Here is a 27384-nt window from a genome sequence, read left to right on the forward strand (position 1 = left end):
TGCCACAAAAACATAATAAATGAAAAAGAGATAAATCTGTCTTTCGCCCTCCTCAACATTATATTTACTTGCAGACTTAAATGTGTGTGTGTGTGTGTTTCAATTCCCATCTGCCCAAATCAGCACAATTTGTGGTCAGGGCTGATGGGAATTGTAATCCGCAGCACCTGGTAGAGGCCAGACTGGAATGAATGAATAAGTGAATTTGAAAGAAAGTCTCCTTTTTGACAGCTGAGACCTTTCACTGAGGGTTTTTTTTATGGTACAATGATTTCACAATAAAATACCACAGCAAATTCTTCTAATACTAAAATATTTTTTTTAATATATGAAATCTGTGGATGAATAGTTTAAGTAAGCTGTAGGAACAATGGGCAGAGAATGGTTAAGCACTACATAACTGGGTTTATACATTGTTCTGAATCATGGACTGTTGTAGCTATTCTTAAATAAACCATAATGGTTAGGTTAACAACTGTGGCAAAAAAGGTCATAAAATGGGGCACAGCTCACTAAGCAACTGCCTTGCTTAGCGATGGAAATTTTGGGCCCAGTGGTGGTGGTAAGTCAAGGACTATTTGTATAATTTTATGTACAGGTACGATTAAGATTGTCCTAAACATTGTTGTCCTAGAGCAGGGGTCTTCAAACTTGGGAAGTTTAAGACTTGTGGACTTCAACTCCCAGAATTCCTCAGCCAGGCTTAAAGTTGCCAAGTTTGAAGACCCCTGTCCCAGAGCAAGAGTGAGTAGGTGATGGGCCAGGGTCTCCTCAGTGTTGTAAGACCAACCTGCCGAATTTCTGCAGCTAAACATCTGGATTTCAACACAGCAGACTTTGGGGAAGGATGGGGGTGATTTTAAGGGTGGGAATGGAAATTCTTTGCCAGTGGGTATCTTAGGGTCGCTCCTTCAGTTACTAGTGTCCTTAGCATTAAGTAGGAACCATGTTACATGAATACAGTGACTGTATTGAGTTAGTGTAGATTTGGGATGTAATATATTGTATGAATCCAGTCTGAAGATGGATCTTCATCTCGCTCCTCTAATTCCTTGTGTGTCTATCACACTTGGCCAATAAAGTTTCTTTCTTTCTTTCTTTCTTTCCTTCCTTCCTTCTTTCTTTCTTTCTTTCTTTCTTTCTTTCTTTCTTTCCTTCCTTCCTTCCTTCCTTCCTTCCTTCCTTCCTGCCATCCAGCCATCCATCCTAGCCACCTGCAAACACTCACAAAGAAGGATTCAGATAAGACTCCATTCTCCACTCAACTTGCTGGAGGTTGAATGTTAAGTTTCAACTAGGAAAGGATGTTTTCTTTGGAAGTCCAGCCTAGCAAACCTCATAGCTTCCCATTACATTTCTTATGGCTGACTTCAGGTGCTATGTAAACAGCTTAGGAGGAATGTACGAAGATGAAAGCTGAACAGCAATGGGAGTGAGTTGGGAAGAGGGAAAACTATTCCAGTGTCAAGAGGCAGATGAAAAAAAATGATTTAGCTTTTCGAATCCTGTTGCTGATCTTGGCAAACTGTGCAGAAGAGAAGGGAGGTGGCAAGCATCTGCGTTTTGTAGCTGAAGTCAACAGAACAAAGATCTCAGTGGTGGATGTGGCTCTTCCAGGTTTCCCATGAGCCTGAAAGAATTCGGTGTTGGGTAATCTTTTGCAGTCAGTGATTGATCTCAACTGTTAAGAGACCATGTTGTGGGCGCTGTCACGCAATGGCTGTGGGGAAGCCCCCCTGTTCACCACATGGCTGCTCTGTTGGCTGGAACTAGCTACGAAACTCTCAATTTACCTCCTGTATAATAAAGGAGGGATTGGATTACAACGTACTTATTTTTCCCCAAGAGATTCCTATTCATATCGGTGTCTTCCTTCTGGATAGGTGCAATGACAGCATTGTATTTAAGCTGGACTTCATTACTTAAGTACAAAATAACGAACTCCAACTTGAATGCAATGCTCTGGCACCGTTAGGAGCAGGAACCACTTGGGAAGCTAACGGGCACAGCTTATTAGCAGTTAAATTTTGTCTATTTGCCTATATGGGTACTTGTTCTTTTTTCGTGCTGTTGTTACTTTCCCTTGCTTGATGTGTCCTCCTTCTCTTGCCAGGCACTGCTGTGTGTCCCCCTTGTGACAATGAAATGAAGTCGGAGGCCATCCTGGAGCACCTGTGCGCCAGTGAGTTTGGTAAGGAAGCCTTTCCCCCCCTTATTTTAAGTACACTTAGACTCAGACATTCTCTATGACTCAAAGTAGTTGATTCTCCTCTTGCCTGATGTTCTCCAGATGTGCTGATCCACCAGTCCCAGAAACTCTTCCAGAGTATAGTTGATGAACAGTTCCCCAGATTGGTCTCCTATCCATAAAAAAAACCTCTCTCTTTTTAGGATCCTGTAATCTCTTAATTTGGGGTAGGCTGAATGGAATTGAACTCTACTTCCAGAAGCCCTTCCTGATACCATGCAGAGTGTGCAGCAAATATTTTCTCTTTGCATCCTAGGAGAGAAACCTCTGCCACTACCTAGGATTGGACTCTTCACCACTAGGCCACCACGCCACTCAGTGGTCTCCTATCCATGCAATAAGAAATATAGATCTCCTTAGCATCACGAGAGTGGAAGCAGTGTCCCACCGTGGTCAAGGACCATATATTATAGACTTAGGAGGGTTTTTCAGAAATCATCAGACAATTTGCACAATTAAAATTAACTAGAAATGGGTAAAGAACAATATGGCTAATTCTCTTCTGATTTTCAGAAAACAAAAAAACCATGAGGCGTAGTGAGCCTACTTCACCTAGAAATGTGACAAATTCTGCCCAAAATTTTGAAAATCCCAGCCCCTACCTCTCTGCTGATGTTATACTGCTTCATGTTTTGCCCTCTGCAAACTTCATTTATCTCTTTCTTGACTCTTCCATCCAGCCACAGTTCCAGAGACGTTATTAACAACATTTTCCTTTTGTGCACCAAGGATATATATAATCGGTCACATATGAATTTCTACATTTTTCAAAATATTATTGGTTCTGGCCAGTTTGAAAACCAGAAAGGGAAATGAAAATGAGTTGATTTCAAAAAGGCAGGCATGTTCTCCATGTAGACTAGAGCGAATATTTTCAAGTGAACCTTGTAAAATGTGGATTGCCAGATCTTTGAATGCTGAATTTGCTGTTTGAAATTCATCTTATACTTCAAATTAGATATATAAAATTTAAGGGAATTGGGCCTTTTCATACTTACCCTGAGAATGTTGCTATCTATTGTGACAACTTGGGATGTGTATCTGGGAGTGGATAAACACTTACCTTCATATTAGCTTTAAATCCTACAATGTTTCAAGACAGCAAACACTTGGTAAATATTTGAAGCTGCTAAACAGTACTCCAGATTAATGGTGTTAATCTTCAAAACCAAGTAAGAGCTTTGGTGCACTTCAAAGTCTTAACAACTTTACTGGGGCATAAATTTCATTGACTACTATTCTGTTTGACCATATATGGAGATAAATGTACATAACCGTTTGGCCCTCTTCATTTTATGTTAGAATAGGGACGAACTTTTCCTGCCCACAAAGATATAGAGAGATTTCTGGTCCCTTTTTGGAGTATAATTGGACAAATACTAATTTTTGCCTGTGCTGCACGATGATAGTGGGAATTGAAGTCTTGGAGGCTATTAATTTGCAGTAGGTGGTTGAAAGATCAAATCACACCTTATTTTATTTTCCCTCGATTGCTCATCCATACATCTAACTTCTTCCTGCATGAAGCCCATTATTATTTTTTATTTTTGTTATTTTTGAGGAACAAGTTATGATGTCCTCCCTGTTTCATCCCCCACCTCTGCTGTGTCAGGTTTTAGTTTTTCTGATGCGAAAGTGTATTCTTCTTCCGACACATATCGTACCATATGGACCCTCTACAGTGCCTTGGTAATGTTGTCGATGATGATGCAGACAGTGGCTATAGGGGATTGTGGGGAGGCAGAGAAAGGAATGGAAGAGAATACTGATGTCAACAGTCAAGAGATGGCAGATCAGTCACTTAACAATTCATCTCATAAATAAAAAACTCAGTCCAAATGAAAAAAAAAGATCTGGAAAAAGATCTCAAAGTACACAAAGAGACTTGCCTAAATTGATTCACTGCAAATGAGGTTGGAAAATTTCTAAAATAGTTTCCAAGATTTCATATTTTCCCCAGACAAGTATTGAAGATGTCATAGAGAAATCTGTCGAATTCTTGTCTTACTCAGCAGTGTTGGGCCTGACATAGTTGGGAATTATCCAGTGCCTGTTGCTCTCTTAGATCTTCTACATGCTTGTTTCCATCTGGTTTGGTCATTGAGCAATTCACTGTTTTCCATTTTGCCTTTGGTTGAAGAGTAGACAGAACACCTGGCTTGTGCAGCCTTTATGTATATATTAGGAAGGGTTGGACATGGGACCAGGTCTTGTAGGACAGAAGCCCCCAACCTTTGGGGCACCAAGGGACCAGTTCCATAGAGAGAGGTTTTTCTGTGGACCGGAGGGGGTGTGGTTTAATGTGCTACCTGCATCCCGCGGATGAGGCTTCGCTTATTTCCACGACCCAGTTTCTGGCATGTGGCGGACCGGTAAAAGTATTAGAGCAATCCCTTGGATTTACTAGGCTGGTCCTGTTTGCTATCTGAAGTTCAAAAGATGGAGAAGCTCGCAAGATAAACCCAACAATAGAAAGGGGGGCAGTGCCGATGCGGCAGGGGCTGGTCCCTCGCTGTTTTCAGATGGCCTTGTTAAGGTAAGACTGAATGCATTTCAGCATAGATGGCCACCACGAAATTGTACATTGGCTCCCGGCCGCCCTGGGCCAGGCCCAAGGTAGCGGGGGCCGTTCCCTCACTGTTTCCAGGATGGGTTCGCGGGCCACATGAAACCACTTCGCGGGCCGGATCTGGCCCCCGGGCCTTGTGTTTGACATGTCTGCTCTACACCAACTCAGATAGCATCCTGGCCAACTATAGACAAAGCTGGAAGACTGCCTTAATCCATGGCAAACCAATCCTAAGATTACAGGGACTATTTGCTCATTGTTGGGTTTCCTTGAAGCACCCCTATTTCACACTGCCATCCATCCCCACCTATCCATGCAATAGAGGTGAGCTGTTGATGTCAGGTTGGAGACTAGAAGACAGCAAGATTTCCACCAAATTGCTGCTTGAAACTACATCATGACAAAAATGGCAAGGGTAGAACAATTGCCCCGGCTGGATTTCTGAGTTGCAGAAAACCTCAGTCATGGGAACAGCCCAACCTGTGTCACTCAGAGTCACTCTGAGCATCTCTGGAATGCAAACTCTGTCAGTGTCTCAGTTGATCTAAGGTGACCCAGGCTAATTGAAAAATCAGGAGGAGGTAGCACTCCTTCTGACTAACCAGTTTTATTAAAAGGTGTAAGATTTTATGATCTGAAGCTTAGGCCTTCTTTTTTTAAAAGTAATTTCATCAAGGGTTGTAATTACAAACGGAAAAAAGGGGAAAAAATAAAAAGAAAAAAAAAAGAAAAAATATAGCAAAGAAAAAGAAAAGATTTTACTTCCAAAGTTCACCACCTCTTAAAAGACAGCATACGTCTAGCTTGTGGCTGCCAGAAGCCTGTACTATTCTTTATTTTTAGTCAACAGACATTTCGAGATATGAATAAAAACATCACGTAGGCCAACTTTATATTCCTTCTAAATGTCTTAATTTTTAGTCCATCCAAATAATGTCGCAGAACTTATTTTTTTTTTCATTTCTTCTTTATTCTTTCTCACAAGATTCTTCAAAACTTGTAAAAAGTCTCAATTGTAAGTCGAATAAGCTAAAATTATCCAGATGCCTTTTTTGATTTATTGCTTGTATTTCCCTCTTAATTATTAAAACATCAGCCACTTTCTTCTTTTTTCCATGTCATTTTTGTAGCCTGTCATTTATAAGTCCACCCTCAATTCAGTCTCTGTCTTGCAAAGTAAAATGTGTTCCTCATACATAACATCTTTTAGACCAGGGGTAGGCAACCTTGGCTCTTTTATGACTCGTGGACCTCAACTCCCAGAATTCCTGAGCCAGCATAGGGGGATCTATGGCCCCCTCATGACTTGTGGACTTCAACTCCCAGAATTCCTGGGCCAGCATAGGGGATCTATGGCCCCCTCATGACTCGTGGACTTCAACTCCCAGAATTCCTGAGCCAGCATGGCTGGCTCAGGAATTCTGGGAGTTGAAGTCCACGAGTCATAAAAGAGCCAAGTTTGCCTACCCCTGTTTTAGACACTCTAGGCCTAGAGACAGATATTGCTGCTGACATTGTTAATATTAACTTTTAACTTCATTTTTCCAAAGGGTCTTTCAATATTTATTTTGAACCATTCTATAACTGCTATCCAATTTTATCTGTTGTCCTTCAATTGAAATTTAGTGTCCAGTTTTAAAAATCTTACTATGTTTTAGTATTACTATTCAAAACAATTATCTGGAGCCCTTGTGGGTTATCTTCCATCCCATTTTTGTCTGGAGACTTTTGAAAAGGCAGTCTACTCACCAGCTGTTCATTCTTTGGTTTTCGGCTCCGCTTTTCATGGAACCACCTTCAGCCCGCCATTTCTTTCTGCAGAAGTGTCTTATGCCTTCTGCTGTACCAGACTCTTAATTTTTTGCTATTAACACGACTCTCCTCCTCCAAGGCTAATTGAGGAAGCCTTGCATTATCTCTTCCTTTCTGAGTGCTCTATGAACAGTGAACATGTGGGCACTGTTGAGGGCAGACTCATCTCTTTAATGCTTAGCATATGCCCAGTGTTAACAGCATCTGGAGCAGGTTCTCTATCTTTCATCTCTGCAGTAAATGGAGAATAACTCCGAAGGATGTATATATGAATATATGTAGATGTATATTCAATGTTGTAGACACTGCCAATGAACAGGGAAGATCGATGGCTCAGGATTGTTTGTAGGGGCACAAGAGCCGTAATGGTGAAGTGGTTAGAATGCAGTATTGCAGGCTAACTCTGCCCACTGTCAGGATTTTGATCCTGACTGGCTCAAGATTGACTCAGCCTTACATCTTTCCAAGGGGGGTAAAAGGAGGACCCAAATGGTTGGGGGAAAGATGCTGACTCTGCAAACTGTTTAGAGAGGGCCGTAAAGCACGGTGAAGCGGTGCAGAAGTCTAAGCGCTATTGCTAGGGTTAGTGCTATTGCTAAATTGCTAGTCAACTTGAGAAGAGACACAAACAAAAAGTTGCAAACTAGCCATATAACGGAGAATGGAACTAATCCTTGAGGATGGTGAAGAGCTCTAAGGCATATTAGAGCCTTGGTGGAGCAGTGGGCTAATGCCTCCTTAAGTAACACCAGCTGCCTGCAATTAGTGCAGGTTCGCATCCCACCAGGCTCAAGGTTGACTCAGCCTTCCATCCCTCCAAGGTAGGTAAAATGAGGACCCAGATTGTTGGGGGCAATTAAGCTGACTTTGTAATAATGCCGCTTGGGGGGGAGGGGTGAAAGCCCTAATAAGCAGGCATATACATAGAATGAAGGCTACTGCTAAGCTTGTAAGCCGCCCTGAGTCTTCGGAGAAGGGCGGGATATAAATGGAATAAAAATAAAAAATAAAAATATGTGTGTGTCTCAGAGCCCTGCAAACTAGATGCCATTCAGATATGTGAACTTCAACTTCCAGAGTTCCCCAGCCAGTGTAGCTGTTGCAGGAGATGTTAGGCGCTGACATTTGGAGAGAAGCTCAGACTGGGAAGGATACTTTGGGAAGTTCAGCCATTTACTTGAGTTGTCCCAGCTCTCCTTTTCCATGTAGCTTTGGCACAGCACTTCTCAACTTTAGCAACTTTAAGCCATGCGGACTTCAACTCCCAGAATTCCTCCAGCCAGCAACGTTTTGGAGCAACTGCACATCAGCAGCCAAGCCATCTGCTGATGGTTTATGCAGGGCTTTGGTGAAAGGATCCAAGAAGCCAATTTGTGGACATGGCAGACTAAATACTGGGAGACCTCGTAGGACCTAAGAATCTGGATTACAAGAGTTTTCTCTTACAATAAGAGGCAGATGCTGTGATTTGATACATCTCAATCCCAGCCCTGCTGGAAATTTCTGTGTTGGCTCATCAAACTACAGGGAAGATGAATTAAATACGTTTTGCAGCCACTTATTCATATATTCAGTCATAGGATAGTTCTGTGCCTTTTCTTCAATTGTCTTCAGCTTTGTTTAAAATTTACCCAAATCTTCCTTCAAATCCACACAAATCTGAATCTCAAAATGTACATTGTTAAAACAAATTTTCTCTCCCACGTTTTGATTCTTTCTCAGGACCTGAAAACAGCAACATCCAAAGGGCAGCCACTACTGACCTCTGGGGTGAAGTGGGGAAGTCAAAACTGTCAAATGGTAGATCATGATCCAAGCCCAGATTTAATCTGGTGTATCTGTATTTATTTATTTTTTTTGCATTGGAATTTGCAAAGATAAAGATAAAATATCCCCAATCTTAAGTACTTTTACATTAAAGGTTTATTTTAGGTCCCCCGATACTTGATAGTGGTCTTCCAATACTGGGCACAGAAAAGAGAGATTGACTTATTCTCCAAAGCATCAGAGGGCAGGACAAGAAGTACAGATAGTCCTTGACTTACAACAGATCATTTAGTGACTGAAGTTACAATGGACTTATGACAGTTGTAGCATTCCTGTGGTCACGTGATCAAAACTTAAATGCTTGGCTACTGAGTCATACTTATGACCGTCACCTCTTTTGTGACCATCTGACAAGCCAAGTCAATGGGGAAGCCAGATTCACTTAACAGCCGTGTTACTAACTTAAGATCTGCAGTGATTCACTTAACGACTGTGGCAAGAAAGGTCATAAAAGAGGGGCAAAACTCACTTAACAAATGTCTCACCTAGCAACATAAATGTTGGGCTCAATTGTGGCCATTTGTGGTGGTGGAAGCTTGTTAAAGAGAGACCCAACTTAGAGTAAGGGGGAATTTTTGAATTTGCAGCCTGGAGGCTGAGTTGGCATAATGGCAGTGAATGGTTGTTGTTAAAAAAAAAGCTTTTTCATTCACACAGCTTGTCACCTGTGCACCTGAAATTTACCTGTCATCCCTGTTGTTATTTCCTGGGCATTGTCTAAGTTAGCCTTCCTCAGACTTGTGCTTTTTACCTGTTCGGGTGTCAAGCTTTCAGCCCGTCTGGATCCAGGTCCTGCAAATCACGAGTGTCAAGTCACTCTGTCATTCTACCAGCATGGGATCTCTCCAAAGGGACCCCCTTTGGCTTGTGGGGAGAGGTGATAGGAGTGGGGACAGAGAGAAGCCAGCAAAAGAAAACAAGTTCAAAAAATGGACTGGATTAGGAAGGGAGATGTATAGACATCATCATCATCATCATCATCATCATCATCATCATCATAGTAATAATAGTAATAGTAATAGTAATAGTAATAATAATATAATCCCTCATGGATGAAGCACCAGGCTATGTCTTAGAATGTTAACAATTGCTCCTTTCTAATCTCTCCTTCCTCCTTTCTCCCTGTCACATGACCCGGAGAAGATGCTATAAACTACCTCTGTCCTTCTCAGGGTGCCTGTAGGCACAAAGATATTGGCCACCGTGGTAGAGGAATTGAAATTTTCTCAAACCCCCCCCCCATATTCTTCATGTTCTCGCTACTTTGTTTGACATCCAAGTCTAGTCTGCAGCCCTGGGATTTCCTACAGGAGCTGTGGTGTTGCAGTAGTTAAAATGTAGTGTTGCAGGCTCATTCAGCTCACTGCCAGGAGTTCGATCCTGACCAAGGCAAGGTTGACTCATCCTTCCATCCTTCCAAGGTTGGTATAATGAGGACCCAGATTGCTGGGGGCAATATGCTGATATTGTAAACTGCCAAGAGATGCTGTGTAAAGCACTATGAACCGGTATATAAGTCTAAATGCTGTTGCTATTGCTACTTGTCTCCCATTCAAATAAAAACCAGGGTTTCTTTCTCTCTGATGTGGATGGATATGAAACACCAGTTTTTTTAGTAGCTTCAGAACAGGCTGTTACTTAAAATCCTTTTCACAAAAAGAGAGAGAAGAACAGAGTCTCTCTTGTGGTGGCTCCCCAGTTTGATGTCAGTGGGTTTTTTTCACAAGATCCACAAAGATCTTATTCTGAGAGACATATATTGTGATTCAGAATTGCAGTTGTATACTGATATATTCTCAGGTATCCTGGATTGGCTTTGTGTTGTGTGGATCTATGTTGCTGCTGCTACTACTACTTTTATCCATGCATGCATTCCTTCTTTCTAATCCATTTTTGTTTTGGCTGCCATGGGAACCTGTTACTGGCTGACTTTGGGAAACTATATAAGTGAAACCATATGTTTTTTGTTGCAGAATAAGTAGCAGGCTTGACCATCTTATCCTAAGATCTTGGGAGGCAGGAGAAGAGGGAAGCAGGGTCATGACCATTCAAGCCAGTTATAAAAATAAATAAGTCCATTTGCCAATAGGATGCCCAACAATTATACAGCTCAGAGTTAATGCTACTCACATTTATACATTTACAATATTTATATACTTCATTTGTGTTAATTTATTTACAACTCTAGTTTCAAACAATATCAATCACTATACAAACAAATTAAAGAAGGAACAAGCTGAATTGGTGCAACAGATACGCCAAACGAAGAACATCTTGTTAAAAAAAAGATCATTGCAAAGTTTGTTCCAGGTTTTAAAATTAGCCAACAGTGAAATATCAGAGGCCGAAGCAAAATCTGACTAGAGAGGAATCAGATTACGGTATACCTGATGTATCTTTACAAATTTGGTCTGTCAACTTGGTGTCCTCTTGATTTCATTAAGTTTCACGCTTCATTACAGTATCCATCTAGGTAACATCATCAAAACACTGATGCCGTTACCTAGCTGGCTAATAAAAGGTTGAGGGGTGCGATGGCTCAGTGGTTAAAGATGCTGAGCTTGTCAGCTGGAAAGTTGACAGTCCACGTTCGAGACCCAAACACCACTTGATGGGGTGAGCTCCCATTACTTGCTCCAGCTCCTCCCCACCTAGCTGTTTGAAAGCATGCAAATGCAAGTAGATAAATAGGTACCATTTTGGTGGAAAGATTATAGTGTTCCGTGTGCCTTGGTGTATAGTCGTGCTGGTCACATGACCATAGAAATTGTCATCAGACAGTGCTAGCTTCCTTGGCCAAGAAATATAGATGAGCACCATCCCCTAAAATCGACATAACTGGACAGGGGAAAACTTTACCTTTAACAAAATGTCTGCAAGCAAACAGACAAGCTCAGAAAGCATCAAAGACTCTTTGCGCTCTCTCTCTCTCTCTCTCTCTCTCTCTCTCTGTGTGTGTGTGTGTGTGTGCGTGCTACAGCTGAAGGAATAGCAACTCCAGAGTAATGTTGCCATTGGGGGAAGTGAAGAGGGGGCAACTCCATCATGAATGAGTTGGGGATTGAAGCCAAATTATTTCTGCTTGTCAAGATCTGGTGGTGCTTCGCCTGTCTTTGCTTCTAATTGCTCTTGGCCCAAGCCTTTTCCAGACAGGGCTGTTAGGAATTATTTGGCAATTCTGCTCATTGTTTTTCTTTTGATAGCTTCTATTGATTTTTGGTGAGGGGAAGCAGCAGACCCCTGCTAAGCCATGCATCAGACAATGGGCTTTCTTCCCCACTGTGTTTTTCTCTCCAGCTTTGGCCAGGAGTCATAGTTTTAACAGCGTGAGCTTGCCAAAAACCCAGCATGTGCCTGCAAATCCGGAAATGCTTCTTTAATTAGTTTAAGGTATCTGAACATTGGTAGTTTGTCATTCGGGGAGTACAGGTTGCCAGATCCAAGATTAGAAAGTAGAGGCAGTTAATTTGCAGGTCATGGAGCTTTATGTAAGTGGATCTCCAACTTTTCATTGCTAAAAGAGACATGATTTCTCCGCCTGAATTAAAATTGAGAGGCACACTTTGCTTTTGGGGTAGATGCACACAATGAAATCCAATCAAAATGGGGTGGATGGGAGGCCCTCTAATTTAGACATAGACTATTATTTTTAATTAGACATAGACTATTATTTTTTTCCTTTAAAACCAGGAGTATTCAAACTTGGCAAATGTAGGACTTGTGGACCTCAAAATGCTGGCTGGGGATTTCTGGGAGTTGAGATCCGCCAAGGTTGGACATTCCTGGTTTAAACCCTGCTGAAATTACATTTTATTTGAGATGTGTATATGTAGGTGTGTTTGTGACAGTGCATGTGCACTTTATCTAGTTTTCAAATGTCATTTTTTCTTCTTTATTATGGTTAAGTACCTCAGTAGTTGGAAGGGGTCCAGGCCTTTCTGCTAAGCAAACATAGGTTTGGAGTTTATCATCCATTGTGTTAGAAGAACCCAACTATTGATTTTACCATGTTGGGTGAATCAGACCATCATATGATATCACCAAGGGGCTGTTCTGCTGGGATATCATGTTGTAGTTAGTTAGCCCAATGTTTAGATGTAATAGCACTAACTGAGTATTGAGATTATCTGGTCAATTTAGGACCCCCATGTCAATCTATTTCCATATAGTAAACCTTGTCTTACCAGACTCATAGGAGAGAAAGGGATGTCCAGATTTTGTCTTCTTGCATCTAAAATCTGTGAAGCTCCCACAAATTGAGGGTTTGAGCAATTTGGTTGGGAAACCTGTTAGAGATGGGTGTACAGTATCTGAGTTGGGGGATTAAATTGTGCTTATTGTAGTCACTGAACACTCAATCAGGCTGAGTTGCGACTGATGGCCTCCTTCGTTCAATGGAGCCTTTATTTTCTTGGGCCACCCCAGCTGTTCGCTCCTTTCCTGGATCACTGCCTTATCTTACCCATGTGCTATATGTCCATGTGACTCTTTCCACCCCTTTTAAAATTTCAGTAATATGCTGTCATGTAAGAAAGTACGTCCAGAGATATTTTGCAAAGGAAATTTCTATTGTATGTCCAGTGATGGTGCCCCAGGAGTTTACTTTGTGGCTTTTCCAAACACAAAGTCTGCTTGAATTCAAGTCTACAAAAACCAAACATAATCTCATGTTAATCTTTTTTTCAGCGAGTGTGGGGGAATTGACCAAATTTCTTTTGCATTACAAATGCATGAACTATGTGTTTCTCCTCAGAGGAATAAATATGTGTGAGTTAGTAGACTTTCCTGTGAATTGCAGCATATTGCGGTAAATACTAACACATGAGCAATCCCAATCCTTCTACCATCTGCACTGACCATCTTCTCTACTCTTTCACAGATGGCTAAAAAGAAGAAGACATAATATATACCCACAGCCATCCCCAGTTCATGCTTAGGGCAAACTTAACCGTTCATGTGTTGATTTCCATGTTGATGGTACTCCTGGCATGGACCCCAATTTTTCCTTCAGTTGCTATTTTTTCTCTCTAAAATTTGTACTCCAAATAGGGTTCATTGGGCAATCACAGCTTACTTTCAGGTGCTGCAATGTGTTTCGAAGCTGGGCTGGGGCCTGTTTCCCTTGCTAGACGTGGCTAAAGCAGAGATAGATGATCTGTGGAGGTCCCTCTTTCTCCTAAAATAAGGTTAGAAATGGGAATGGGAGACCACTGGGAAACAAACCATATTATTATAGTTCATTACACAGCCAACCAGAGGTTTAGATTGAATTTGGCATTTTTGTCCACTTACAAGTCCTTGTCAAGGATCTGGGATAGGCAGATATTTTTGTTTGTTTAAAAAATATTGTTGCCTTTTTCAATTGACTGGTGATGATTTTGTGAATGCCAATGGTATTCCACTGGCGCTCCAGATGTTTTGGAACTGCGCTCAAGGTGCCTATTACTCTTAGTACTATCTTTCCTTTTTTTTGCCACAGTTGTTTTACTTCTGTTTGCCCAGGTCTTTGTGTTTGCCCCAGTTCTTTCTCTGTCTCCAGGTATTGCAACATCCACTATCCAGAAATTTTTGTCTTTCAATCATCAAGCCTTGCGGGTTATGTGGCAGGTGCCTGCAGTTTGAATTCTATAGTCCCAGAGCGCTTTAGCTTCTTCATTTTCTGTTATTGTCTATTTTGTGGTCCCACCAGTTCTGGCTTGCAGGCAAGTGGTTTTACTTGCAGACCTTCCAATGCACCATTGCTGCTACTTTGTCATGCCGCTGCTTGTAGTCAGTCTGTGTGATCTTCTTGCAGCAGGTGGTCCAAACTTTGCAGAGGTGGCATTTGCTGTCTGTTGCTCCCTTCTCAATTCTGGCTTGATATTTATTTGTTCTGAAGGTCTGGTCTTGTGTAGTCAGAATTAGCCCCTCTGTCTCCTTCTTTAACTTTCCTGTCTTAGCCAATGCCAGGTCTTCTTGTTATCTGCTTTGCCAGCTAAGGATGTGTGTGTGTGTGTGTGTGTTTGTACTGGCCATGTAATACTTGCCAAGTGTCCTTTCTATTTTCCATTTGGTCTTTCTTATAGGCCAATTTGGTCTCTCCAGTATTCAATAAGCCTTCATGGTTTACTAGCTTCAATACATCTTCTTCACTGTCCCTCAACTATTCTTCCAATGCCTTTTGGTCTTCTCAACTATCTGGTTTATACAACATTCCATGCCCCCCCCCCCCCGTGCTCCTTTGTAAGTAGTCTGCCAATGTTGCTGCATGGATGAAGTTTGATTGTCACTATTTTTCTTATCTTTCTATCTAAACTTTTTAGTCCTACGCTGTTCTAGTCCACTATTCTAAGGACTGAAATTGCCCAGGTCTTAATTGTCTTGATGGTTTTTCATTCACTGAGTTTGTCTTTAAGATCTCTTTACCTCCGATGACTTCACTTCTGGACTTCAGTATGCTTGATAATTCAGCTTAAAGGTATTTGTATTGATCTTCTTCATCTGGTGTCCTGATTTTATTTCCACAGGGAATCTTGATTTCTTTAGTTTTCACTATTTTCCCCCTGTTTACTATTTACAAATAGTAAAAGTAGCACATTTGTCCAGTCCAAACTCCATCGAAATATCCTGCTTCTGTGTTGAGCAGCGATTCTGTATCATATGGTATTTTTCCATACAGCTTCATTATAATTTTTTACAGAAGTTCCAGTGAATCATTTTGGCACATCTGTTATGTCATTGTTTATAATCAGTTTGTGTGATCTTCTTGCATGAGACGAGTGTATGATCTAGTGTTTCTTCTGCTTCTTTGCACAATCTGCACTTTGTCATTTGATGATTTTTTTAAATTCTGGCCTTGATCATATTAGTTTAAATAGATTGCTGTTGTGCAGCCAAAATCAAGCCTTCAGTTTCTTTTTTTTAAGTTCAAGTTGTTAGCAATTGCCAGGTTTTATCTTTATTTTCCCCCTCTCTAGATCTTTTATAGAAACAGACTACGTCATGCTTTTCCTTGCCAGCATTCTATTCATGTTTCTATTACATTATTATTATACTCATGTTCTGCTTCTTGTACATTCAATAAGTTCCAATTTTTAACTTGCATCAAAGTTTGTTCTTAGCTGTCTTTAACAACAATCAGCCAATGCATGCTTTGGCTGATGGTGTAAAAGTGCAAAAGAAAGTTGAGAAGATATCTACAGACCTCTCGCATCCTGGACACAAACTGTTTCAATTCTCCCCTAGGGATGGCGCTATAGAGCATTGCATGTCAAAACATAGGGGCAGTTTTTTCCCCTTGTCTGCTGAACACCTAATTCTCACAGTGCTGTCTAATGTCTATGTATATTTACCATGTAGTATGGCTGTAGCATTATTATTTAGTCTTCTTACTATGTTCTTTACTACCCCCTCTTACTGGCTATTATGATTATGAGTATTCTGTTGTGTTGCATGTACATGAAAAGCTTTTGCACCAGAGATGAATTCCTTGTGTCTCTAATCACACTTGGGCAAATAAAATATTTTATTCTTCTTTGACAGTTTGTTTGATAAAGTAAATTTCCACCTCCATTTCTGCAGAACAGATATAATCTATCAATATCTCTTCAGGGATGTAATCGATGGTGAATAGTCATAGGTTTTCTTGTTTTCGGTCCAAACGGTCCATTTCAGTTTGTGTCCAGTTAATTCCAATAATGTATTGTATCACAGGTATGGCCCAGGTAATGATGGTTTAGATGGAGTGTCCGCCATTTAACTTTATTTTTTAACAATTTTCTCACTCTTTGGATTTATTCCTTGGTCATCAGATTTTTAAGTTGTCCATGCTTGATGATATCCAACTGTAACATGCCCAGATACTTGTAGGTTTCATCCTGAGGGCTTCTGATGGTTTGTCCATTTGGCATTTCAATTCGATGACTGTCTGTGATTTTCCCCAATTTATGACTAGTGTAGCAGATTTCTCTAGGCCAAATTCTATTACTATCCAAGTAGTCCTTGACTTACAACAGTTCATTTAGTGACTGTTCAAAATTACAACGGCATTGGAAAAAATAACGTATGAACATTTTTCACATTTATGACCATTGCAACATTCCCCATGGTCACATGATCAAAATTCAGATGCTTGTATTTATGATGGCTGCAGTGTCCTGGGGTCATGTGATCAGCTTTTGTGATCTTTTGATAAGCAAAGTCAATGGGGAAGCCCGATTCACTTAACCATGTTACTGGCTGAACAACTACAACGATTCACTTAACAACTGTAGCAAGAAATGTCGTAAAATGGGGCAAAACACACTTAGCAAATGTTTCACTTAGCAACATAAATTTTGAGCTCAGTTGTGGTCGTAAGTTGAGGACTACCGGTATATGGGCTAAAACTTCTTACAGTATTTGGCAGTGTCTGGATTGTGATGTGAAGTTTTGTTAGCATTTTTTGCTGTTTGATAGCCAAGATTTGTTTTCTTCAAAATCACTGAATGTGCGGCTGTGGCAATGATAAATAATAAGGGTGATAGTGAGTCACCCTGGAAGATGCCTCTCCTATTGTTGACACGCTCATATTTTTCATTTCCAACTACCAACTCTGTCTTCCATTACTTTATTAGCTTTTCTCTAAACATTCTAATGTTTTTAGTGACCCCTGTTATTTCCAAACATTCGATGACCCCAATATATGGTAATGAATCAAATGCCTTTTTGTAATCAGTTCAGACCACAATTATTATTGTACTTGTACATTGTAGGATTTGCTTCGGAAATGCTTTTTCATCACATTCTCACTCTTAAAACCCAATCTTTTACAAATTCTCCCTCCCACATCAACTGCACCTTCCTGTGGCATCATACGGCAGCTCTTCAGTTGGTCAGGATATCAATTTGGGGCTTCCTAGACTTCAGTGGGTTAGGACGCTGAGCTTGTCGATCAGATGGTTGGCAGTTTGGCAGGTCGAATCCCGAGTGCCACGTAACAGAGTGAGCACCTGTTACTCGTCCCAGCTTCTGCCAACCTAGCAGTTCGAAAGCACGTAAAAATGCAAGTAGAAAAATAGGGACCACTATGGTGGGAAGGTAACAGCATTCCGTGTGCCTTTGGCGTCTAGTCATGCCGGCCACATGACCACGGAGACGTCCTCAGACAACCGCTGGCTCTTCGGCTTTGAAATGGAGATGAGCACCGGCCCCTAGAGTTGGAAACAACTAGCATGCATGTGCGGGGGAACCTTTACCTTTACCTTTAGACTTTAGAAAGTAAGTTACCTCTTTTGTGCTGGGGAAGGTACTGTGCTTCAAGTCAGAAGAGTCAAGCTGGGTCATTTTCTAAGGTTGCAGTAAGCCAATCGGTAGAACTAGAATCAGAAGAGGAACTAGATTAGATGATTCGATCAAAACCGCTTGTGAAATTTAGCTGAGAATGGCTAAAAAAATCAAGATAGCGATGGGAGCAATGTTAGCCCTGTTTTAGGTTTCTCTGATGGGTTTATTAGGTAGGAATGGAATGTCTCTTTTGCAGGCTCCATCAAATGTTCAAGAAAAAAAAGGAGGGACATTTGCAAGAGAGAATTGGACTAAGAGAAGGCGAGACAGCCTACAACAACACTATTGGAAAAGACAGAACCTTTGTAGCAGAGATGCTTGGGCTCATGTACAGAATATATTGAGCATGAACAACCTGGGCATGGAGAAATCACTGCCACAATCATACCCCACAGATATGTATTTATAGCCTCTGTATAAATGGGGCATAGTATCCTCCCTTCAGTGTGACTGCAGGAGTCCCACATCATACTGTGGATCATCACACCGTGACCTGCTGTAACCTGAGGACATATATCAGTCCAGTATCTGATTTTGTTTTTTAATATAAACGATGCTGTGCTTCAATGGTTAGATGGTCTAGACCACAGGTCTGCAACCCGCGGCTCCGGAGCCGCATGCGGCTCTTTCAGCCATCTCTTGCGGCTCCCAGTCCTCTGCCATGTGCAGTCCAAAAATAAAATAAAATAAATGGGACTAAAAAAAGTTCAGCCAATCAATTCAGATATGCAGGGTAGGTGCATATCTCGCCTTGGCTCCACTCTTCAGTCAAACCCTGTTCTGCACATGCACACATGTACGCGCATGTGCACACATTTTTTGCGGCTCCCAGTTTTTCCTTTCGTGAGGCAACTGGTTCCGAGTGGCTCTTTCACTGTTTCAGGTTGCTGACCCCTGGTCTAGACCATCTGAAATTGGCCCTTTTATGACTTGTGACTTCAACTCCCAGAATTCGTCAGCCAGGCACATGTGCCTGGCTGAGGAATTCTGGGAGTTGAAGTCCACAATTCATAAAAGAGCCAAGTTTGAAGACCCCTGGTCTAGACATTGATATTTGAACACAGACCTTTTTAACATTTATATTTTATTAACATTGAAATGTTAATATACATTGCTAGTCCATGTGTGGTACGCCATATATTAAATAGTAGTAACAACCCCATAGAAAGGGACTCCAGTATAGAACATTGCTGTTGTGTCTGCCATGTCTTCCTCGTCCCACAAAATAGAGTCGTCCTTAACTTTAAGGGGAGGCTATACAGAAAGACTGTCTAATTCTTTTGTCACATCTTTAATCAAATGATATCTCCTGGCAGGAAGGTAATTAGGCAAAAATTATGTTTGGCGCTGGACCTAACTTTTAATCTATTCAGACTCCCAATTCGCATGAATTTCCACCAAGGTAAACAATGTTAACTAGCAGGTAAAAAAATTCTGGGGAAAAAGCCAAATCGGTGCAAGGAGAGATTACATTGTTAGGAACGGGAGGGAGTTGGCGGGTGATTTTGTCTGCCTCCCCTGTTTCCTGTCCTCCTTTGTAGAGTATCCCCAATCATGAATAAAATGAACTTTGCCTGTTTTTTGTGCCACTCAAATCTGATTGTACGAAGGGTGTGCAGCTCGAGAAACTGTGCTTGGTGCCTCTTGGTTTGGCTTATGATGGAAGCCTGGAGACCTCTTTCAGACAAAACATTGGCTGCTGTTGGAAAGCAGCCATAGCTCTGATGGAAAAGAGAAGCCAGGATATTTTTGATAGGATAAAAAAAAACATGCAACGTGACTCGTCAATAAGCAATGCGTTCCTTGTAGGATTGTCTTCCCCATCTGAGGCTCTCCAGATGTGCTGGACTACAATTCACTAGCCAGTTCAGATCAAGTCAACTTTGCAGAAGGTGGCTGATAGAAGGTCAGGATTTGGGGGAAAGATCGGGGCTTCATGACTTGAGTACCCCCACAATTTCAAGTCTGCTGTTTATTTGGTCTTTTAGTTCACTTCCTTTCTGGAGGGCTTGTTGGCTAATGGACCGGACATTTATTTGGTCCTCTGATACAGAAGTTGGATGGACAGTTTTAGAATCAGTAATGAAAGCAACAGCACGAATTCCTAGGATGGACCTTAGGTGAATCAGTAATGAAAGCAACAGCACGAATTCCTAGGATGGACCTTAGGTGAATCAGACTTGGAGCCGGGGAAATAATCCTGCGTCAGGCAAGACAGTAGAGCCACTTTTATTGAATTATCCAGCCAAAGAAATAAGCCCAAGTCTTAATACCACTTCCAACTGGAAAAGAGCTTGGCTGTGTTCATACAACACACTCAATTGAGTGTCAAAGAGCAGCCGCCGCCTTTGCATAACATGCTAAATTTGATCAGGTTTGTTTGTGGGTGTGTGTGGGTGTGTTTTTTTTTACTTAGCGATTGGTGCACATCCAGTTTGATTTGTTAGTTTAGGGCCAAAATAGTGTACAAATCCAGAAAAATACTATGATTCAGTGCATTAGTTGAATGCAACTATGATGCATTTTTTTTGATATATGATGCCACTCATACATCATAAGTGGGAATGCAGCCCACTTAGAGAAGCCTTGAAACTAGTATTAGATCAGATGGCCATTCTTCCTAGTTTTGTACTCAGTTGAAACCTCTAGCAGAAGTGGCCTCCTCTTTCTCTGCCATTTGGTTTGTGTGTCTCCCTGTGTGTGTGATAAAGAAGAGGGTCTCCAAGACAGAAAAGAGGACTGTCAGAAAGAGACCAAATATCCCTTCCTACTTTTGGTTCCATATGCCTCAACCCCACCCCAATGTATCTTGCCCCTAGACCAGGGGTGTCAAACTCAATTTCACTGAGGGCCGCATCAGCATTGCAGTTGCCCTCAGGGGGCTGGGTGGGTGTGGCCTGGGTGGGCGTGGTCTACTGGGTAGGTGTGGCTAGAGTGCGTATGGCCTACTGGGTGGGCGTGGCCAGCTCTACATCGTTCGCATCAAGGGTGCCTATGCGGGCCTGGGCAGGAGTGGGACAGATCTGAGGGTCTCTGGCAGAAGGAGGGTCTCTGGGCCAGGGCCAAGGCAGTGGGGGCCGTTCCCTCACTGTTTCCAGGATGGCTTCGTGGGCCACATGAAACCACTTTGCGGGCCGGATCCGGCCCCCGGGCCTTGTGTTTGACATGTCTGCCCTAGACTATCTGTAAAGATATACATCCCTTATTTATATGGCAAACTTACCCAGCCAGATTCTGACCTTTAAAAAAGGGAGAGAGAGATTCCGCATTTCCATGGCGCCTTCATTGGAAAGGAAATGTGAAGTTTTCCCCAAAGACGAGCAGAGTTAAGGCGCAGAGATATATATTCAACGTGGGAATTAAATTAGAAAGAGGAAACCAGCTTTCACCTCCTTAGAGCAATGTTACTCAACCTGAGTAACTTTAAGATGTGTGGGCTTAAACTCCCAGAATTCTCCGGCCAATTCCTCTATGTTATGCTGGGGAATCCTGGGAGTTGAAGTGTCAAGTGCAAGAAATCAGGAAACGTGGCTGTTCAAACGAGTACAAGTTTTATTCCAGGCTAACTCTCTACAAGAATCTGAACATCTAATGGTCAAAGCAATGTGGCAGTAAATAAGAGTCAAGGGAATTCAAGGTGGGTAGGGCTTGGATCTCTTGTGGGCATGAAGGGACTTGAGACTGATGATGTGCTTGACCCCACCATCAGGCTCAGCCTGATCATCTCCTACATCAGTTCATACTGTACATCCTAAAGTTGGTAAGATTGAGAAACACCGCCTTAGAGAGATAGCTAAATTCCCATTAGCTTGTTCTGGAACTGGGCAGAACCAAAAACCTCTTTGGATTTGGTGGAATCTCTAGATTAGAAGCCAGATGATAATCTCCCCTCCTTTGCTCCCCTTGGCCTCCTTTTCATTTCTAGCTAGTCTTCTTGTCAGCCAGCATTTTGTGCTGTTTGGAAACCTTCAGGACACTAGGAAGTATACTTTTCTCGGGAGAAATGAATTCTTAGCATGATTACGTGTATGCTAGAAAATTTCTATCCCAGGGTGCCAAGTGACAATATGATTGCTAATGTGCAGTTCAAAGTGTGAAGGTGTTATGTGCATCAAGAGAACTTATTGACCTTCTGCAAAAAAGACTTTCACAGAGGAACTGCTGTTTTTCTCAGCCTGACGAAGCAGCGATGTGTTAAGTCAATAATTATGGACTTGGATACTACGTCCAAGTTTTTTGGACATGATGTACAGAGGCAAGGGTCTCTGTGTTTTTGGTAAAGTGGTGAGGATCAAGGGAAGGAATGCAAGGAGATTGGTCTTGGATAATGCTTTGGTTAGGGTAGACCTGAGACATTTTGAAGCCTCCTCCTGATCCAGAAGTGCAACTTGTTGGGCAGTTCTCCTCTCCAACCATCACTGAAAAACATGCAAGTTGATCAAGTAAATGTCCGGTCCTTGTAGATGATGCTGGTTTGTTTTAGTTTATTCTTTGGGAGTCACATAAATCTATTTTTTAAAAATAACATTTTGGCCTTTACTGAATTAATAAAACAAAACAAAGAAAAAAATAAAGGGGAAAAAGAACACAATAAAATGACACATGTATATATCCTCCTTATTCATATGCACATTCACACATGTGCATTCATGTGTGCACACTCATATCTATGAGAAATGCCCAACAATTTCAATACATATGATATTTCATTGCAATTATCCAACCATCCATAATCTCTTGCTGCAAAACACAATAGGTTTTCAATCCATTGAGTAATTGGGGCTAAAAATGTATCTTTCCAATGTTGGGAAGTCTTTTGCAACAAGAAGGTAATGGAGAATCCATTGATGTGGTCCAACTGACAATTGCTATGTAACACATAGTAAGGACATGTTTTTATCGATGCAATGAGACTAATGCTTAGTACAACCTGTTTTGCAGATGTCCTAAATGCATACATCCTGCTCCCGACTCTTAATCTCCCCAACAATAACCCTGTGAGGTGGGTTGGGCTGAGAGAGAAGGACTAGCCCAAAGTCACCCAACTGTCTTTCATGGCCAAAGTCTCCTGTTGATTGACTCAAAGTCACCCAGGCAGATTTCTTGCACAAGGCAGGACTACAACTCACCGTTTCCTAGTGATTGCCCCCAGGTCACCCAGCCTGATTTCATGCCTAAGGCTGGACTAGAACTCACAGTCTCCCGGTGATTGGACCAAAGTCACCCAGCCAGCTTTCATGCCGAAGGGAGGACTATAACTTACTGTCTCCTGGTTTCTAATCCAGCACCTTCACCATAACACCGAACTAGCTCTTAGATCAGGGGTCTTCAAACTCGGCCCTTTTATGACTTGTGGACTTCAACTCCCAGAATTCCTCAGCCAGTGGCTGAGGAATTCTGGGAGTTGAAGTCCATAAGTCTTACAAGGGCCAGGTTTGAAGACCCCCTGAACTACAGCAACCAGAGTTTTGAGATCTAATTTCTGCCACTGCCTCGCCTCAGAAGAAGGAGCTTTTCATTTTGTCTCTGCCACTCAGCTGCGGTTAGTGGACTTTCTCCTTCTCAGATTACCAAGGAAGCTGAAAGGGAAATCAATGCAAGGTTTTGTTTTGTCCCTTCTCTGACTGGTTGTAAGTTGCTTGGAGCCTCCTTATCTTACAGATCTAATGGATCTCCTGGCAGCTTTCTTTTTGGGAGGAGGAGGAGGAGGACGAGTGAAATTTGCTCCAAAAAGCATTTCTGCTTTGCCTTTTCCCTGGATCCTATCAGGGCAGTTTGGGGACACTTCACGTGGCAGATGGCCGTGGCTCTCGCTTCTAATCTCTGCAGCTTCTGACTGAAGTCCGGATTTGATCTCCCCCCCCCAAGTCCCCCCTCCCATGGGTAAAAGATCAGGCTGTGAACCTGAGTAATCCAAGATGCCTGAGCCAAACTTACCTTGCAAGTCAGTTATGAAAGTAACAGAAACATCTTTTTTCCTCCAGGTGCTGAGGAAAAAAACCCCAAAGACTAATTTTAAAAAGAAAGCATAATCAATTCTCAGTTAAGTGATTTCTTTCGGAGGTGGGGGTGTCCTTAAAAGTGCTTTAAAATTGAGTGCCAGGGTTTGAGTTCTCTAAACTTGACAAGATGTTGGGGGGGGGGGAAGAACCCCTTGGAATGGTGAAGGATTAAAAAAAAAAGAATTGGACCAGATCATTTTATCTGTTTGCTTGTTTGCATCCCACCTTTATTATTTTTACAAGTAACTCAAGGTGGCGAAAATATTGAACACATCTTCCTCCTACTAGTTTTCCCACAACCACAATCCTGGGTGGTGGGTTGGGCTAAGAAACAGTGAGTGACTGCCCAAAGTAACCCAGCTGGCTTTCATGGCTAAGACGGGACTAGAACTCTCTGCGTCCTAGTGATTGGTCCAAACTTACCCAGCTGATTTCCATGGCTAAGGTGGGTCTCCCGCTTTCTAGCCCAGTGTTTTAAACGCTAGACCAGTGATGGCAAACCTTTTAGAGACTGAGTGCCCAAACTGCAACCCAAAACCCACTTATGTATCATTGGGTGCTGGGTGGGCGTGGCCCTTTGGGTGGGTGTTGCCAATTGGGTGGGCGTGGCTGCAGTGGTAATGGCAGACTGGGTGGGACTAAAAAGTTCAATCAATCAATTCCAACTTTGCGAGAACTTTTTTTTCCCCACGAGAAGTTGAAATTGATTGATTGAACCTTTTATTTTTTTTGCACACAGCTGCGGAGGCCTAAAGTGGAAAGGTTTTATAAAGCCCAGCTGAAGGCCTAGGACTGGGGCAACAGCACGCGTGCCCACAGAGAGGGCTCAGCGTGCCACCTGTGGCACCCATGCCATAGGTTCGCCACCACGGTGCTAGACTAAACATACCCATGTCGTATTTTTTATCTTCTTCACCTTGCTGTATTATTTGGGAACCTCTCGCCTGATGGCTTTGGAGAACTTGAAAATGGGCACCCGCGGTGATGTCATTTGGATCCATCAACATGAAGAGAGAAAAAGAGGGGGGGGGATTGGATTTGGGGGTAGACCAACCTCAAGGAGTAAAGAGGAATAAGAGGGCTGAAAGCAGACTTCAGATGCCTGAAAACGCTGCCTTTATTGGGAGTGGGAAATGGGCAGTTTGTAGGAGAACAGGAATAGAGTCCAACCAGCATGTTTGGCTGGTGGGAATCCTGAACAAGGGCTATTCATCCTGCCACTTTCTGTTGCAGTGCTAGCTTTGGGAGGACAGCTCTGGCCAGGGAGAATCTCTGCTGAGTGGATTATGCCACTCCCTAATGCCAAGACTTAGGCTTAGTCTTCTCGGCCCTTCCAGATGTTCACTATTAAGCTTGAATCTAGAGCAGCCCCTGCTGGCAGGGCCAAGGCTAATGTTCTAGGGCTGGGCTTGATTAACATCCTTACCTCCGCTTTGGATGGCTTGCCAAGGCACTCGGATCCAACACAAGCAAATGGGTCATCAGTCACAAAAAAGAAATTACTTAAACCCCTTTTCCTCTGAAAATGCCTACTTGCTGAAACTCTCTGGTTGGATTTCCACAGAAACCTGAACCACAATCTTTCCAGCTTCGTTTTAACTTAGGCTAACATGTTGTGTGTGACTCTGCTCATGACGTCGTCTTCTGCTTCTTCCCTGTTGTGGGCCGATGTCTGACTTAGCTTAGGTTTGTGGCTAATCAGGACACCCACTCATTCATGCCAAAGAGGTGTCTCAGAATTACTCTTCTTTGGAAGAGTTTGACCGTGACATCTCTGAATGAGTTAATAGCTCTCCAGGTTATCTCTTCGGATCTTTAGCAGAGAAGTAACCCTGTAAAGTTTCTCTAAAAGCAGAGGTATCTCTTTGACTCCCCAGAACAGAGGCAACTGTGAGGTGTGCGCATGTTACTATCTGTGCAAACATATGCTGCACACGTAGTTGTGGCTGACCTTCTCTCTCTCTCTCTCTCTCTCTGTCTCACACACACACAAACACACACACACAAACACACACACACACACACAAACACACACATACACACAGACTATGGATGACTTTACTCTAGACCAGGGGTGTCAAACTGCCAGCCCGTGGGCCGGATGCGTCACGACGAAACCGTGCCCACCCCATTGCCGGCAATGGGGAAAAAGCTCCAATATGTCACACGACATCACGTGACTTCGCGAGTTTGACATGCCTGCTCTAGACATATAACTGTCAATTGCCTACAATTTTTAAGATTTGGATTTCATTAGTCTGTAGTTTTGGAAAGTCCATGATAGTAGTACAGATCCAGTAGCCAGTAGTCCTGCATGCAGTAGTACTGCTAAGCTTGTAAGCCGCCCTGAGTCTTCGGAGAAGGGCGGGATATAAATGGAATTAAAATAAATAAATAAATGTCAGCCAGCCTGCCATCTCTGCTTGGGCATGCAGGCAAGTCAAAGAGAGTTGCCTTAAGAGGCCTGTGGAGAGCCTCTGTCGAAATGCCGAATATGTCCTAGGAATGGCCAAAGTGCATTCAGCAGGAAAAAAGAGATGGCTTTGAAAAATGTTTGTGTTTGGAGCAGGTTGTAGAAAAATGGCAGCAATTACAGACTGTTTTCTCTGTGATGGATCATTCCAGAGAGTTAATGATTTTTCGTTCATTCGGTCTTGGTGGACAAGAAATTTCCTTTAGGAGAAGCGGGTGTTTATACTGTACATCTGGAGACAGAAAACAGTCTTTTTCTAAGCAAGAAGTTGAAGTTAGTGTGAAAAGGGTAAGAGGTTCCTTGTGAGCAACTGGCTCATCTTTCATTTGCCTTTGGACCATAAGTTTAAAAGGAATGTTGGACTGTTCCTCAAACTTGCAAATGTTGATCGCAGAAGTAAAGAAAAGATGACAAGAAGGGACAAAGTTGTGATATCTGTCAGTTTATATGCAGATCCCTCCTTGGTAGATTTGAATATGTGGGAGGCTTGTGCTGTTGAAAAGATATTTTTCATCTAAATTGGAGGTGTCCAACCTTGGCAACTTTTGTGGATTTCAACTCCCAAAAATCCCAAGCCAGATGAGAAGAAAATGGCTAGAATTTGCAGATTTGTTCCCTATCTGGCAATATAATACTACTTTTTTCATTGGTAACATTAATGGAAGATTCAACTCCCAGTACAGAGAATGGAGAAATAGGACTGGTCTTTCCTTGGAAGCTGCAAAATGGTTTAAGTTAATCCCAATGCCTTTCAGCATTGTCTCTGCTGCCTGGAGTTTATGGCTCATGGTCATTCAGCAGTGTTTCAGTATTTGAGGGGCTGTCACAAAGATGAGGAGGGCAAACTATTTACTAAAGCAACAGAAGGCAAGATAAGAAACAACAGATGGAAACTAATCAAGGAGAGAAGCAACCTAGAACTAAGGAGAAATTTCCTAACAATGAGAATAATCAACTAGTGGAATGCCTTCAGAAGATGTGAGTGCCCTATCACTGGAGGCTTTTAAGAAGTGACTGGACAGCCATTTGCCTGAAATGGTATAGACTGTCCTGCTCATAGATGGTAGAGGACAGGAAGGCCTGGAGGAATGTTGTCCATGGTGTCACGATGGGTCGGACACGACTTTGCAGCTAACAACAACTCCTGCTC

General features: G+C 42.3%; 1 protein-coding gene across 1 annotated transcript in view; it reads left to right on the top strand.

Moving 5' to 3' along the window:
• Positions 1-27384, top strand: part of SFRP1 (secreted frizzled related protein 1) — a gene marked incomplete at its 5' end in the record, with an annotated part of 44056 nt that overhangs the window by 11808 nt on the left and 4864 nt on the right. The window contains one exon of the mRNA XM_081334201.1: positions 2114-2191. Within this exon, the coding sequence (XP_081190327.1) occupies positions 2114-2191 (78 nt within the window). The remainder of the gene's footprint in view (positions 1-2113; positions 2192-27384) is intronic.

Source organism: Vipera berus (genome assembly GCF_964194415.1).
Source record: "Vipera berus genome assembly, chromosome: 8".
Lineage (NCBI taxonomy): Eukaryota > Metazoa > Chordata > Lepidosauria > Squamata > Viperidae > Vipera > Vipera berus.